This window comes from Lithobates pipiens, unplaced genomic scaffold, assembly GCF_037356315.1.
Source record: "Lithobates pipiens isolate NorthernLeopardFrog02 unplaced genomic scaffold, aLitPip1_a1.2 Scaffold_19, whole genome shotgun sequence".
NCBI classification, from domain to species: Eukaryota; Metazoa; Chordata; class Amphibia; order Anura; family Ranidae; genus Lithobates; species Lithobates pipiens.
The window spans coordinates 465836691-465853896 of NW_027507764.1; the positions used below are offsets into that span (position 1 = coordinate 465836691).

Below are 17206 nucleotides of genomic sequence, written 5' to 3' on the forward strand. Positions count from 1 at the left end.
TCACGCTCTAGATGTGCAAAGCCGGTAGAGACATATCCAAAATGACTTGCAGCTCTAAATGCAGCTGGAGGTGGTTCTACAAAGTATTGACTCAGGGGGGCTGAATACAAATGCATGCCACACATTGATTTAGATATTTATTTGTAAAAAATGTTGAAAACCATTTATCATTTTCCTTCCACTTCACAGTTATGTGCCACTTTGTGTTGGTCTGTCATATAAAATCCCAATAAAATACATGAACGTTTTTGGTTGATGGGGTATGAATACTTTTTCAAGGCACTGTATGTCATACAGACAGTGCATTCCAATTGACATGAATGGAACATATAACACTTGTGCATTCCTATGCAAACAAACATGGCCATCACATGGATGTATGCTGTGGTATACCCTTGTGAACGAGGCCTTAGTCTGGCAGATCTGGTAGTAAGAGGGTCAACAAAAGAAAAAATAATAAAAAATGTGCACACCCAGGGGTTATCTACTCATTCCAGTTTATTGTAAAAATTGTGAAACAGCAGCACAAAAAATTACCCTAAGGCATGTATCTAACCTCCCCCAGAAGGTCCCACCACCCCCATATATATATATATATATATATATATATATATATATATATATATATATATATATATATATATATATATATATATATATATATACATATATAGCACCCCTCTCTCTTCATGTGCAGAGACCCTCTATACTATACCCAACCTCTCCTCCCCCTGCACTACATGGGACCACTCAACACCTCCCCTTCAGAGCTGGAACCAAAAAACTGTAACACTCCCCCCCCCCCCAACATAAGATAGTACCCCTGATATAGCACCTGTATCCAAAATAACCAGAATGGTTGTTGGGCCAGATAGCTCACAGTATCCTGATAGGAAAGCTCTGCACCTTATAGCCGCATTGGGCGAATGCAGTAGCCTACTCTAAAATAGCAAAATACTATAGGAAGACTGTCTGACTGCTAGGTAACCACCTGTGAGAACACCTCCTGATTGTGTCACAGGACTCAGTCCTGAATGAACTCATAATTGAAAGTCCCAGTGATCCTGTCAGGAAGACCGCAACAAGGGCTGAAATAAAAAGGTGATTATTGGATGACACAAAAAGTCTCTTTGTGGGATGGAGAGGCACCGCTGATCAACCCACCAAAAACCACCCAGGGCTGAAAGAGTGGGAAACTGTCCCCACTTATGGGGTACAAGCAGTCAAAGTCACATGAGAGCATAGATAATTACATCCGATCTGGCCAGTACATATTTGGGTACCAGCACTCCAGGTACCCCATGTGAACTGCCGATATGGTCGGTCATGTAATAAATAGTGTACTCACTGTCCTGCTTCCTCAATGACAAATTGGTGTGAATGAGTGGTCACGGCCCTCTGATGCTCCAAATCAACACAGCAGCTGGATGAGTAGAGTAAGGTTGGTTGCAGTGTGGGTCATGCATGCAATTCGACACAGGTGTTGCTCCTCAGTGAATCCCGCAAGCATATCATTGCTGTGTAGACTCCACAATAGGCAATGAACTGAGTCTGAGAACTGAGCCTTGTGTGCAATTGCACAGCAACTAAATGTATGTCCATTCACTACAGCCAGACAATAGTATCACCACTCATAGGTCATCCAAAATCAGCAAGTCCCATGCTGGTTACTTTCTTGGGTTCCTCTCAGATGTTAGGCATATGGTGTATCAGTTGTGGGAGGGTTCCGTTCCTGTGTCTACATATGTTTCGTTCCTCCCAGAACCTCGTGAAGACAACCAGTTAGAGGGTCGAGACAAACCATTTACCACTGACAGGGGGTTTACAATGATCAGCTTTTATTAATTTATGTAAAACCTTTATCACAAAAGGAACAAGGGTATTACTGTAACTGTTTAAAAAGTGGCAGCTGGAGTCTGGCTTCAATTTGTTAGTGTATCTAAATTTGGTAGTGTATCTAACACTACCCTCCCCTCAGACTGACAATGCTGCTGTCCATAGGTTTCTCTGTCATTGCTTCACCAAGAGTGTAGGCACTTTAATACAGGAGGTGTGTTACTGGCCAGCAGCAGATGAAAACAGAAGGAAAAAGCCTAGGGCTGCAAGCTGCCATGTTGACACATGTATGTTCAGGCTGCACCCATAGACTTCATAGTGCTCACTCCATGTCATTAGTAGATGTGCACTTTTATACTGAAAGTAGGCACTTGAAGGGGAAGCCAGTTAGAGAAGAAGCTGCCATATAAAAAAGCGCTGTGCAAAAGGACTTCAAGGAGCAAAAGCATAATAACTTTTAAAAGGTTGTCAAGTATTAAATCCTAGGCAAGAAGGTTTTTCCTAGGATTTAGGCATTCTTTTGCAGCCTTTCTAAACCAGGGTTCTGTGGAGCCCCGGGGCTTCCTCAGTGGTTGCTTTGGGTAGCTTTATCAATGAGCAGTTTCTGCCACTCCAATATGTAACCACTGATACCAGTGATTTTTTTTAGCTGCCTGTAAGGGGAAAACTCTTCTCATTGGCCACCAATCTTAGAAGGCCCTTCTCCACTTACCACCACTAACCTCCAGTCAAGGATGTACCTCCTCTTCTGAACACCAGTGTAAGGGAGGATTTCAATAACCTTCACTCAAAGATCTGACTTCTCCTCCGTCCACAAATGTAAAGGAGCAATTCACTAATCTTCATTTAAAGACATACCTTTCCCCCAACCACCATGTAAGAAGGTATGTCACCATGCTCCAGTGTAAGAAGACACGTTTCCACTGAATGTCAAAGTAAGAGGGCATTTCTTTATTGACCACCAAGTGAGGGAATACTATACATTTTCTTTGTCTGCACTTATCTTCTGGCAATTATTATTGTTTCATTTCATTATTTTTTCTGAAATTTTTTTTGTGGCATAGAGCAGTCCTGGGTGTCAAATGCTAAGAGCTTCACACTACTTATTTTTCATTTATTTCTACATCTACAACATACTGTTTGTTAATGCTAATGTACCATGAGATATCGAGTCATTATTAGCAGGGGTTCCTGGAGACCTGAAATTTATTTTAAAGGTTCCTCCATACGATAAAGTTTGAGAAAGTCTGCTCTATTGTGTCTGCTTTATTTTTTGTAGTAAATTATTATACTAACAGGAAGATTTGCAGGATCATAATGACAATGTGGAAATCCTGTCTCAGGTTTCCTCTAAGGACCGTTTTACATTAGTATTCAGTGAACTGTCCATGTAATAGTTTTTATGTGCGGATTCCCAAACCAACCTTTGAACATTTCTCTGGGGTAAGCAGGTTGAGAAAGCCTGATTTAAAGGACATCTGTACCTTTACATCAACATTCAGCTAGTAACCTCTTCTACACCCGCCTAAGCAAAACTGCACTAACCTACCCACTCCTTAGCTACTTAGGCCCCTTTCACACTAGCGGTCCGATCTGACCCTCCATTCTCCTTTATGGAGAAGTGTGTATACACAATTATATAATTATAGCAAAAAGTAAAAAATAATGCGTTTTTTTCTAAATTTTCACTCTTTTTTTTTGTTTATAGCGCAAAAAATAAAAACCACAGAGGTGATCAAATACCACCAAAAGAAAGCTCAAAGTGTGGGAAAAAAAGGGTGTCAATTTTGTTTGAGTATAACATCGCATGACCGCGCAATTGTCAGTTAAAGCGACGCAGTGCCGAATCGCAAAAAGTGCTCTGGTCAGGAAGGGGGGTAAATCCTTCTGGGGCTGAAGTGGTTAAGGGCTAATTTACAGCAGCTGGTGCGTGGTGCATCTGGTGGTATTGTTGAAGTGCCAATGCGCCAAACTCAGCGAATCACAACATTTTTTTATTAACTTGACTTTATTGAAATGCCACATTAAATTCAATTGGGCATTGTGTGGTACGAGGTGGTGGATTGCCTCATACTGCACTGCGGTGAAAAAAAGTATGGCCTCCTGTACTTTTTTCATCACACCCTGCCCGCACACCACTGAAACAGTGATGTGTACCAGGCAGACGGGAGACAAGCCATTTTGCCTTATCTTGCATTGGGACTGTGCTTGAATAGCTGCTCAATACAGTCCCATTGCAGTTAATGTGAATGGACCCTTATAGCAGGAAATGGCAATGGGCCAAATGCTTCCACTGTGCCATGGAAAAAAAACAAAAGAAATTCCCAATCTTACGGAAAGTCCTTTTTTTTGTTGTTGCTGTTTTACGGTGCCAGGATTACTTTAGCTATGAGCGCTGTGGCGGCCTTTTCTAAGCACTGGTTAAAGATACTATTGCCCACATCGCCTCCTAATTAAAATGTAAATGTTACACTTCCTATAACACATCGATTTATTTAGGTTTGTAACAGGAAATGTTTCCAAATGAAATTCACATGCTGGGGCTTATACCAGCTTCCCTGGGAAATAAATGCTTCACTATTTTAATATGTGTGAACTTAATCCAGCAGATTTCCCACACAGTTAATATTTCAGATAAATCTTAATTTTCTGTAATTCTAAGCAGAAGGAACAGAAACTAGTTCGACTTTATATGCACATACATGAGATAATGCATCCCTGGTGTAATGTTCAGTATATGATAATACCAATTACTGTGTATGTCTGCTTCCATACAATCCTGAGGGCCATACAGAGAGACTTGACAGAGGTTCAAACATATGACGTGAATCTATAAATCCTTTCAGTCAAGGATTTCTTGCCATGTACACTTTGAATGTGTGATATGTGTGTTTTCATTGCTTGTTGTATGACACTGGCACATAAAAAGAACACATTTCCCCCAACCAGGGTTGCCAACCTCCCGCAGCTTTTTTTACTGACAAAACATGGGAAATTTACAGGCGGAGCACATTTTTTTACTGGCAACTTGAGAAATTACAGAACTTCTATTGAAAACTAACACAGTAAATATTTGAGCAGTATAAACATGATATGGAAACACTGACAATACCTATAATAAAGTAATTTGTACTCGGAGTCAATCTGTGGATAGTAAAGGAAAGGAACAAAGAGCAGCAGAGAACATAGACCTGACGTGTGCCGGGGTCATGTGGTCAGTATGCCTAAAAGGGGCAAAAATAACACAGTAGGATTAAAGCTACCAACCATATTTATTACCCACTGAATTAACGAATGACCTGCCAAATTGGACAAATGCTTGTGTTATCTCAAAAAGAGACATGCCCAGAGAAAACAAAACTATCTCCACCTACCCAACTACCGAATAATAAGGGCTGGGCCCCCCTGGCGCAAAGTCGCAGAAGCTACTCTTATCCTGAAAGAAATAGCCAAAATATGCTTAAGGGTCCAGACCCTGTTTGGCCAAACCAGGGGGCGGCAATAAGGAATACATTCGGCTGCGGAGAGGGGAAAAGCAACAGAGGACCATCCCAGGGTTTGACAAAATGTAGTACTGACGAGCTGGTTAAAACCAAACACTGGGCACCATGCCTTTCCAGGTTCCAAGAACCTGATAACAGTGCCGATCCCTGATTGCCGCTTCTTGCGAGCATGCAGATATAACAGAAAAGGCCAGGGGGCCAAACCAGTTGATTGGCCAGAAATAATCAAGACCCTGGGCCAGAAGCGCAACTTCCCTGCTTCGGAAATTGCAAAAACAAAAGCAAATAGGGACTGGATAAAAAACCCGTCAGGACTAGGAACCTAACCTGGAAAGCCTGGAAAAAATCCCAAGCAGTATCATGAGCCTACCTGGTAGTCAAAATAAAAACTAAATGATCAAAGCTGCTGCGTCAGCCAAATGGGAACCCAATGCCTCAAACGGCTGGAAACTGAAGAGAAGGCGTGACGCCGGCATCTGCATCTGAGACCTGGGCCTACTGGTACCGGCCTAGACACCGTGAGGGTTCCGGAATCCACCAAAACCCCTGATCCAGTAGCAGCTGTAGGAGCTGCAATGACTGACTTACTAATGGTACCATACTATTACGCCACTCCTGGCCTGCCGTAGCTAGGAAATAAAAAGTAGTGTGGATTTGGGACAGGGAAGAACCACAGTCAGTGGGGTAAACTGCTCCGCCCTTAACGCGCAAGGGAACAGTAAACTAAATAGCTTACCAAGCCAATGCCAGGAAAATGAACCCCTTGCGTTGAAATACTGCCAACAGAGCAAAGTTGAAGCTAGCTATGTGTGAACAATGAAGTCTTGGGATGGTCCGGGTACTGAGAGAGGGTGAGCTATTGAGCTCTGACCCCCCAGCTGGAGAAGGATTGAAAGAAGCTAAATCCCCCAATATGTGCTGCCTGAGACATGAGAAACCAGAGTAAAACGGGGAAACGAGAGAAACCTGGGATGCATGAGAAACATTAATTGCATGAGGAACGTAAATTGCATGAGAAACGTAAATTGCATGAGAAACGTGAGATTGGTATGAAATATGTAAGCAGCGTACGAACAGATGAGGAGACTTGCCACTGAACAAGCCAATTAAAAACAATCAGCTCAATCTGTTAATATGCGTTGCCTGAGACATGAGAAACCAGAGTAAAACAGGGAAACGAGAGAAACCTGGGATGTATGAAAAACATTAATTGCATGAGGAACGTAAATTGCATGAGAATCGTAAATTGCATGAGAAATGTGAGATTGGTATGAAATATGTAAGCAGCGTATGAACAGATGAGGAGACTTGCCACCGAACAAGCCAATTAAAAACGATCACTTCAATCTGTTAAACCCATAGACGTGATGGGTAACCTGCATCAGAAGAACCTGGACAACCCAGCTGTGTGAAAACGACCAGAGAACTTAACAGACCATCAGCTCATGACCTAACAACACCCCTGGAACCTGACAAATGAGAAATGTGGGTGCAGAAATTACAAGACCAACAGCGCATGAAAGTGAACCTAATGACAACACCACCCTACTATATGCAGTAAGTGAGCCCGAGCAACCCACAGCACCAAGACAGGAAATTGAAAACTAAACACTCAGGGCTAAGGTACCCACAGACCGTGGTGGGTGGTAGTAAATGTGTAATGATGAATGTGCACGTATGACATATGGAAGACAGGCGAGAAGATTGTGGGACAACAATCAATTAAAAACTAAACCTCAGCCCGTATAGATCTGTAGACGTGACAGATCCTGGATGTGAGCACAAGCAAAACAGAAATGCAGCGAAACGAAAGGAAACAACATGAAAAAAGGCATGTGACATGAAAGGTGAGAAACACTGGAAACACAAGAAACACTGGAAACGCAAGAAACACTGGAAACGCAAGAAACACTAGAGACGTAAGAAACACTGGAAACGTAAGAAACACTGGAGACATAAGAAACACTGGAGACGTAAGAAACACTGGAAACGTAAGAAACACTGGAAACGTAAGAAACACGGGACACGCAAGAACATGAGAAGAGGAAGAAACATGAGAAATGTAAGGAAAACAAACTGGCATCAGAAGCGAAAAAAAAAATTGCATGTGAAACCATACCTTGCGTGAGAAAACATAAATTGCATGTATGACGTATGGAATACAGGCTAGAAGATAGTGTGCCAACAATCAATATAAAATGACACCTCAGCCCTATGGAACTGTAGCCGTGACAGATGCTGGACGTGAGTACTAGCTATTGGAAAAGTAGCGAACTAAAGGCATGTGAAAGGAAACGTGAGCAACATGGGAAAACGTAAGAAACATGGGAAAACGTAAGAAACACGGGGACATGTAAGAAACATCGGGACACGTAAGAAACATGGGACAAGTAAGAAAAATATGAATTGTCATGAGAAACGAAAAGATTGCATGAGGAAACCATAAATTGCATGAGAAACTGTAACTATATGAGAAACCGTAACTATATGAGAAACTGTAAGCTGTTTGGGAACCGTAAGCTGCATGAGAACCGTAAATTGCATAAGAAAATGTACATTGCATGAGAACGTAAATTACACGAGAACGTAAATTGCATGAGAAAACGTAAATTGCATGAGAAACTGTAAATTGCATAAGAAACCGTAACTATATGAGAACCGTAAATTGCACGAGAAGTCGAGAACCATAAATTACATGAGAACGTAAATTGCATGAGAAAACGTAAATTGCATGAAGAACGCAAATTGCATGAGAACATAAATTGCATGAGAACGTAAATTGCACAAGGAAACGTGAGTTGCACGAGAACGTAAATTGCATGAGAAAATGTAGATCGCACAAGAAAACAAAAATTGCCCGAGAAACGCGAACTGCACGAAAAAACGTGAACTGCTCCCACCCACCGCACTGCTAGGAATAAGTCATCTCCGCCCCAGAAGACGCGATTGACCGTGGTCATTAAAATATAGAATCATATCTGATGGACAGAGGGGCCCCTGGTGGGCGAATCCCCCCCCCAGAAACTCCGGGAGAAGGAGGCAGACGGGAGAAGTGGCTCCCTTCGAGGAGACAGGCGCTGATAGGGTAGTCGGACCCCCCCTCCCCTGGCAGAAATGCCAGGAGAAACAAGCGAGCGGTGGGAGAAGCCCCCCACCGTGGAGACGGAGGAGTAATCAGGTGGCTGAACACCCCTCTGGCGGAACACCGGAAGAAGCGGGTGGCCGAGACCACTGTCAATGAGTGGAGCTGGCGGGGGCCGAAACACTCCCCCCAGCATGAACACCGGGAGAAAAGGGCAGGTGGCTGGAACAATATGGGGAGAAAGGAGCTGGCAAGCGGCCACTAGAATGGGACGGGAGGCATATATATACTTTTTTTCTAAATCTAGTGTTAAATTTAAATGGTGTTTTATGGGCTATGTTGCCTTCTTAGAAGTATGCAGGTCTGATTTTTAAAGTAAAATGAAGGTAAAGGTTCACGTTGCTCTGCAGGCTGACATAGCGGCATATTCACACCTTTCCTTGCTCCAGCCACACTGCTTTGTTGAGCCACCAGGACTGGGGAAAGTAAGGTCTGTGTAAGCTTTTATTTACCCTGCATGGGCAATAGAAAAAGTCTCATTAATGTAAAAAAAAAAATCACTGCCAGCCCCTCTGTTTTAAGAAGCCATTCTACACTGTGTAGGTTTTATGCCCCATACACGCGGTCGGATTTTCTGACTGAAAATGTTCGATGGGAGCGTTTTGTCAGAAATTCCGACTGTGTGTAGGCTCCATCAGAAATGTTCCATCGGAATTTCGGTCACACAAAATTTGAGATCTGGATTGCCGCGTACACATGGTCGGACGTTCTGACGGCAAATGTGTGATCAGAGCTTGTTGTCGGAAATTCCGACCATGTGTAAGCTCCATCGGACATTTTCCATCTGAATTTCCATCACACAAAATGTGAGATCTGGATTGCTGCGTACACATGGTCAGACATTCCGACGGAAAATGTGTGATTGGAGCTTGTTGTCAGAAATTCCAACCGTATGTAGGCTCCATTGGACAGTTCCCGTTGGAATTTCCATCGCACAAAATTTGAGATCTGGTTCTCAAATTTTCCGACAACAAAATCCGTTCGCATAAATTCCGAACGTGTGTACACAATTCCGATGCACAAAGTTCCATGCATGCTCGGAATCAAGTAGAAGAGCCGCACTGGCTATTGACTATAATTTTTCTCGGCTCGTTGTACATCTTGTACGTCACTGTGTTCTTGACGCTTGCAATTTCCGACCAACTTTGTGTGACCGTGTGTGTATGCAAGACAAGTTTGAGCCAACATCCGTTGCTAAAAATCCATGGATTTTGTTGTTGGAATGTCCGATCAATGTCCGATCATGTGTACGTGGCATTAGTGTAAAACTATGCCTCTAAATACCTTTTCTCCAATCTATTCTGGACGCTGTCTGCGTGAGCAGAAAAAACCTGATTACCGATCTTTTGTTTACATCACGTGATCAGCTGTTATTGTCTGACAGCTGATCATGTGGTAAGGGGCTCAGATCGGCCCCTTACTCCGATCTGTGATCAGCCGAGTTTCATTGACTCGGTGATCATAGAGCATGCCGTGCGTGCCCAGCAGGGGGCATGCAGGCAGCTCATGAACTGGAGGATGTCTATTGACAGCCTCCCAGCAATTAAGGACCGCGCTATAGCTGTCATTCGATTATAGCACAGGCGGGAAGCGGTTAAAATCCATACCAGACCCGAAGGGACTGGTACGGACTGAGGGTGGGACCCCACACTGTTTATTTTTTCATACTTTTTAATTGTCAGCTTTTTTTTTTACAATCAGCTGTGAGTGGGGAAGCCTGCTGACAGCTGACGAGTCATCGGTTGTTAAGGATGCGGCGGCCTGCTTGCCCCGACCCCAGGCTGTTTTTTGACAAATACCGCAAGTGATATTCCCAGCAAAACACTGGTGGGAATTATTGCATGCTCTTTAATGCTCTGGTTTGTTTGTGAATTGGGGTTAAAATGGAGTTCCACCCAAAAGTGGAATCTCTGCTTATCTGCTTTTTCCCCCCCTCCGGTGCCACATTTGGCACCGGAGGGGGGAAGGGGGGAACGGGTACCTGTTTTTGACAGGTACCCTTCCCCACTGTCGGGAGAAAGCGACATTACTTAGTCTCTCAGAAGTTCGGCCCCCCTCCTCCTTACTCCGCTGTTGGGCCAGTTAGAAAGTGCAGCACGCTTTGCGCACATGCAATAGGGAACCGGCTGTGAAGCCGAAAGGTTTCACTGCCAGTCTCCCTTACGACAAATGGCGGTGGCAGCACCCGACAGCTGATCCAAAAATCATCTGGGGTGTCGAAATCATAGCCACCTTGCACAGGTATGTGTCCATATAAAGACTTTTGATTTTTTTTTCCTAGGCGGAACACCGATTTAAGAGCATTTTATGCAGTATTAACAGGCACTTTTTGCGGTAAATGCCGCATAATCGTTTTTTTGTGAATTGGACTTAGTTTACCACATGCAATAGTTTATGAAAATAAGTAATATGATACCCTTATCGCATGTGGTAAACCTTAGTGAATTGATCCCAAAGTTACATTGCTTGGATCAATGTAAGTATGTATGGTCCATACCTGTGGGATCCCTTGGAAGATGGAAATCACCATAGTAGGCACCGCTACTACAGTGATCTCCACTAGCTTGCAATGCCAGACAGCTGCTCTGCTCCATTTTGAAGCATCGTTGGCTCAGGCGCCTTTCAGGGAGCACTTTTAATTTTCTCAATAATGCAAAGGGTTCTCTGAATGGACAAGATGAAGAGGCAGAGCCATGACATTGCCATCTCCATACCATCCGATCAGAGAGAGAACACTGTTGTTTTAACTTGTTACTGGTTTAAGTGGTATCCAACTTCATCCCTCAGAAATCTTGCTGACCCATACCTTTTCATAGCAAAGCCAGCCATAAACTGTTGGAATTTACATGGTGGGTGGCCCCCTCCCACCCAAAATCCTTTGATTAAAAATTTAAAAGAACAACAGCTGTATGCAATCAGATGCAGTTATGTATTCTGACAGCTGCCTGTGGCAGTTATCAAAATATAATAGCCTGGGGAATTGTTAGTAAATGTTAGACTACATGTAAAGGCAAAACTTTATTTTTTAAAGGCTGTATTTACCGTATATAATTGCTTGATTTAGCCATTTTATTTTATGACACAGGCATAGCTTTAACTATTGCATTGTTTTATCTTATTTTGATTGATGGTAATGATATTGGGTAAGTCTGATATATTTCTGATCTTCTCTAGCCATATTAAATGACACATCTTCACATTGCTCTTTTTTCTTTCATAGGCATTTTTTCACCGAATGATGCAAAATGCAGCTGACAAACTCGATAAAAATGTCACAGAGGAAACTGTAAAGGTTAGTTTTGAAATGCATGATTTTTTTGTTGTATTTTTAGAATCGAAAGTTGTATTTTGTCTTCTACAAATTACATTATTAGGGAAAGAGCCCTAACCTGGTTAGTTAGATTGTAGCCCTCAACCCAACATGAGACTTTGTTTAAGCTTTTCTTCAAATATCACCAAGCAGGGCATGTTTAAAGCGGTAGTAAACTCCTCTTTTGAACTTGTAGCTACAGGTAAGCCTATAGTAAGGCTTACCTGTAGGTACTGTGAATATCTCCTAAACTTGGTGTATTTAGGAGATATCTACACTGAACGCAGCCGGTGATATCATCAGTGCATGCACTGTGAAGGGACTGCATACCCGTGTCCTCCTCTCAGAGCTCTATGCCATAAACCATGACTCCCATATGCATGCGTAGAAGTTACATCATCGCGGTGATGTATACTACCGCATTATGCCATTGCCCTGCAGGGGATTTTTTTTCTTTAAAGGCTGCGGTTTACTACTACTTTAAAAGCAGAATTGGTAAGTGGTTGATCAGTTTGTGTAGAGCTAAGGGGCCTGGGGGTGGAAGAAACTGTTTCTTATTGTGTCTATCCTGGGGACTCATTTATATAACCCTTAAGCCTCATACACATGGTCTGATTGTTGGATGGCTGAGCATCTGATTTTTGTCAAAAGGGCGTGTTCAGGATCTTGTTTAGCTACTAAAATTACGCAAATTGACATTCGACAACAGGAACGTAGTGGCGTACTATGAGAGTATAAGGAGGAAGTTCATTTCTCAAGCGCCACCATTTGGGCCCCTTCTTCTAATTTCATGTTAGTAGAAGTTTGGTGAGCGTTGATTTGCGATTTTCAGATCGTACAAAACAAATGTCTTTTACAATAAATTTGGCATAACTACATGCAAAGCAGCTTCATTATTATCACATTAAAGAAGATTAAAGAAAATTTTGACATTTCATCAATTGCCACATCACGAATGTTAATTCTAGATTGCGAACAGTAGTTTACAAGACCAAACTCTTCCCAGTCTTTCCTTGATTCCGAGCACGCATGGTTATACTTTCAACTTTTGTGTGACGGATTTGTGTACTGACCATCCGAAAATCAGAAGTGGAGTCATCGTTCGCCAAATATTTACTAGCCTGTCATCCAACATTTGTTGTCCGAAAATTGGAAAACAATTGTCGAAAGGAGCGTACTTACGGTAAGAATTTTGGACAACAGCCTGTCAAACGACAATCCCCTTCTGATTTTTGTACCATGTGTACGAGGCTTTAGAGTTCATGTACACTACAGGCATACCCCACTTTTAAGTACACAATGGGGTATATTTACTAAGGTTGGAAAGTGCAAAATCAGGCTCCCTTCTGCATAGAAACCAATGAGCTTCTAACCCCAGCTTGTTCAATTAAGCTTTGGTAATAAAACCTGGAAGCTCATTGGTTTCTATGGGGTATGCCAGCTTCTGAACTTGAGTTCAGGAGTTTTTGGCATTTTTTTGCCAAAGTTCCTAAACTCAACTCCATAAAAGCCTACGTATCTATGTACACATAGGCTTACAAGAGTTTAGAAGGTGCTGGGTTAGAGGAGATTCAACTTCCCTCAACCAACCCCCCTGAACGTGGAAGAATTGCGTTCAGGATAGGACCATTTTTTTCTCAATGTTGCCACTTTTTGCGTTTTCCCATGGCCGGCAGTCAACTTAGGCTGTGTGTACATGAAGCCTTAGATAGATTTACATCATTTTGGTGCTGTTGTTGGTTCTGGTAAGCTGATTAAACTATGCAAGAAAAATCATACCTCCATTTCAGCTTTTAAGGGTCCATGCATGATGGCTTAAAATAATGTCAGAGAAAAAAATTCTTGGCAGAAAAAAAAAAAAAGTTTTTGTACTAGTGTTTGGGACCATTTACAAGCACTTAGCGTTTTTTTCTTCCAGAAAAACGCTCTCAAAAGCGCAAATAGAAGGGAATTTTTTTTTCTGCCTCCAAACGCTGAGCTTAAAATATGCCTCTAAATAACCTAATGTGCATCTTAAAATAAAGTTCTAGCAAAGTGTTCACATTTTTCACGTTTCTCTACTCCATGAAATCCATAAAATGCTTTAATGAAAAGTGTATCCATGAAAGAGGCGTTTTTTGAACAATGGCATCTAATGAATTAGTGAGATGTGTTATGATGAATTCTGCCTCAGCTCTCTAGTGTGAATACACTTAGACATTGGGTGTACAATATGGCTTAATAATAAAAACTGTCATAGCCTGTTGGATCCTTTATTTAATGTGTACTCAACCATAAAGATGAATTATTTAAGATGGTTATTGAAAAGACTTTTTGAAAATCTGCATGTATTAACACCAACAGGAGCAGATGTTTTAAGCCAAGGTAAGAGCCAAGACAGCCAGACCTAACTAGCTCAAACCTTCATTACAAAAGAACGTTGGTTGGACTATTATAATCAGTGTTGTGAATATTCTAAATAGATGCAAATGAGCAAAAGCTTATGGCACTCAGTCCAATATTCCAATTCATTCAATAAATTTGCATTGATTAAAAATAATTATTCATTGAGCACCATGGGTGCTTGTGGTATTCTGTCCTTTGTTAAACCACCAGTTATCTCATCAAATAATAATTTATTTAGCTACATTTTGTTAATTATTACAACTCTTAATGCTCACACTGTAGTTTATCAAGGGTTTAGTCTATTCAAAATTGATATTTAACATATGCTGTAGGTCTGGTGTGCAGGGTTGGGGTCTGGTTTTTCAAGGGCTGATTGTGTCTGCTTGTTCAGTGGCTATACCATTGTTTATCAGCATGAAATAATTGCTCCCTGTATATTTTTCCATTATTATCTACATTGTATTAAGATTTATTAGGCTATGCTTAGGCTGGGTATACATGGGTCGAATATTGGCCAGCATTGACCAGTTCAACAGAAACTGGGGGGGGGCACAGCAGGGAAGATAGCGGGACTAACATCTATTTTGCTAGTAGGGAAATCTTTAGCCCACTGGGTGTGTACCGGGCTTTAAAGCTTGTGTCCAGTGACATTTCAGGCCGTACCTTACTAATTTTAGAAAATACTCCCTCCCGCTTTCATAACATCCATGCTGATATAACCTGTATAAGAAAGATGTATATACGTACCTATTTTCAGGCTGCCCAGTCACGTGAAATCTCGTGTCATCTAATGGTGGCTGCAGCACTTGACAATGGCTGGAATTCCTGGGATCGGTGATGTCACTTATAGGTTCCTATGGCCCTTCTGTTATCAGTGCCTCCTCCTCTTCCCTGAAGCCTCTTCTGGCTGATGCAGGGGAGCCACATTACTTAACTGGAATGGCCTGAAAATAGGAAAATAGGTAAGTATATACATCTTTTTTACAGAAAATGTGTTAGGAGGGGGAAGGGAGCATTTTAAAGATTAGTTAGATCTATCCTGGATTTGTTTTGCAAACAAAAGTTAAATAAAGGGTGCTTCAATGACATAGTTCTCCTAGAGCACTATGAGTTATCTAAAGAGTGGGCATAGAAGAAATTCATTTTCAGGCTCCTTCTCTCCAATAGAAACTTGTACTGAGCCTAATACACATTTATAGAGAAATGTGGGGGAAGGTAATAAATAGACATGTGCATTCGTTTTTGTCCGAATGCATTTTCGTCCGAATTTCAGGTATTTTCGTTTTCGTTTTGACAAATGATAACGAAAGTGCAGAATACGAAAAACAAAAGATCCGACATAAATAAATGCTTTATTTTAATTTTTTCGTTGTTACAATAGTTCGATATAGAATAGGAGATTCGACGTGACTCTGACAATAACAATCTGTGTCTATTGAACCTGTGGTTGAATGTGCCTAACCTTACCTCTATTAGTCCAAGATTATATAGAGAAAATATTTGACAGAGAGAAAATATTTGACATAGATCCCGACGGCCTGACGTTTCTTATATGCGGAGAGCGGGGCCACCCGTCACCTGACCCCGCCCCCCTCTGACGCAAATGGGAAAGCCGGGCTGGTATGGATGGTATGGTCTGGTATGGATATTTAGGGGGAACCCCACGTCAAATTTTTTTTTTAAATTTGACGCAGGGTTCCACTTAATATCCATACCAGACCTGAAGGGCCTGGTAATTGAATTTGGGGGAACCCCACGCTTTTTTTTTTTTTTTTAAATCAATGACTTTCAATGAGTGTTCTCTATATTACGGGAGCCGACAATTCATTATAGCCGCGAGTGATTTTAAATGACTTTTTTCCTGCAGAAATGACACTTTGTGCAGGGACAGTTCTAAGCACGGGAAACATGCGCCCCTTCACAGGCATACTATAGACACCCCCCAGGTACGAAATTTAAAGGAATATTACACTTTTATTGTTTCACTTTAATCCTTATTAAAATCACTGCTCCCGAAAAAACTCAGTTTTTAAAACTTTTTTTTTGCATTGATATATGTCCCCTGGGGCAGGACCCAGGTCCCCAGACACTTTTTAGGACAGTAACTTGCATATTAGCCTTTAAAATTAGCACTTTAGATTTTGAACGTTGGAGTCCCATAGACATTAATAGGGTTCTAAAATTCACACGAAGTATGCTATATAGAGTTTAGCAGCTCCGTCGAATCTTCTTTATACATTCGACAGACACCATAAGCCTTCAAAGACAGACTCAACTGTAATTCATGTGGATTTTCGGACGAATGCAATTTTTGAACGAAAAACGAAATAAATAAAAACGAATTTCGGGAGTAACTAAATAAATTAATTTTTTGGACGAAAACGAAATTCCAAAACGAAATATTTCACTCTGCATATGTCTAGTAATAAATAGCTCAGTTCACTCAATCAGTTGTGTTTGTGCATTTCAGATTGCACTATTGAGCTCTGTAAGCAATGGGCTCTTTTGAGCAAAGCAGAGAAGTCAAGGACAGAATGGAAAACATAACTCAGAAAAAAGTAATCCAGAGCTCTACTTATTACCATATATATGGTTTCCGAGTGCATCCGAGTGGTCTCCCGAGTATTTCTGAGTCTCTCCAGCACCCCCTCCCCCCACCTCTAGCCACTTGCGGTATTGCATGCAATAGAATAATTTTCATTTCCATTGACTTCTATGGGGAAACTCGCTTTGATATGTGAGTGCTTTGGATTACAAGCATTCTCCTGGAACGGATTATGCTCCTAATCCAAGGTTCCACTGTATATATTAATATACCGCCTAAAGTGTATTAGAAACAGTACACCACAGAATGCACTGTAGATATAGGTTACACCGAAGGCAGAATATATATATATATATATATATATATATATATATATATATATATATATATATGTATCTCACAAAAGTGAGTACACCCCTCCCATTTTTGTAAAGATTGTATTATTATTATTATTATTTTATAACTTTTAATGTGACAACACTGAA

At 41.5% G+C, this 17206-nt stretch overlaps 1 protein-coding gene across 1 annotated transcript in view; it reads left to right on the forward strand.

Moving 5' to 3' along the window:
- Positions 1-17206, forward strand: part of PREX2 (phosphatidylinositol-3,4,5-trisphosphate dependent Rac exchange factor 2) — a 436082-nt gene that overhangs the window by 73497 nt on the left and 345379 nt on the right. The window contains exon 2 of the mRNA XM_077492842.1: positions 11702-11773. Within this exon, the coding sequence (XP_077348968.1) occupies positions 11702-11773 (72 nt within the window). The remainder of the gene's footprint in view (positions 1-11701; positions 11774-17206) is intronic.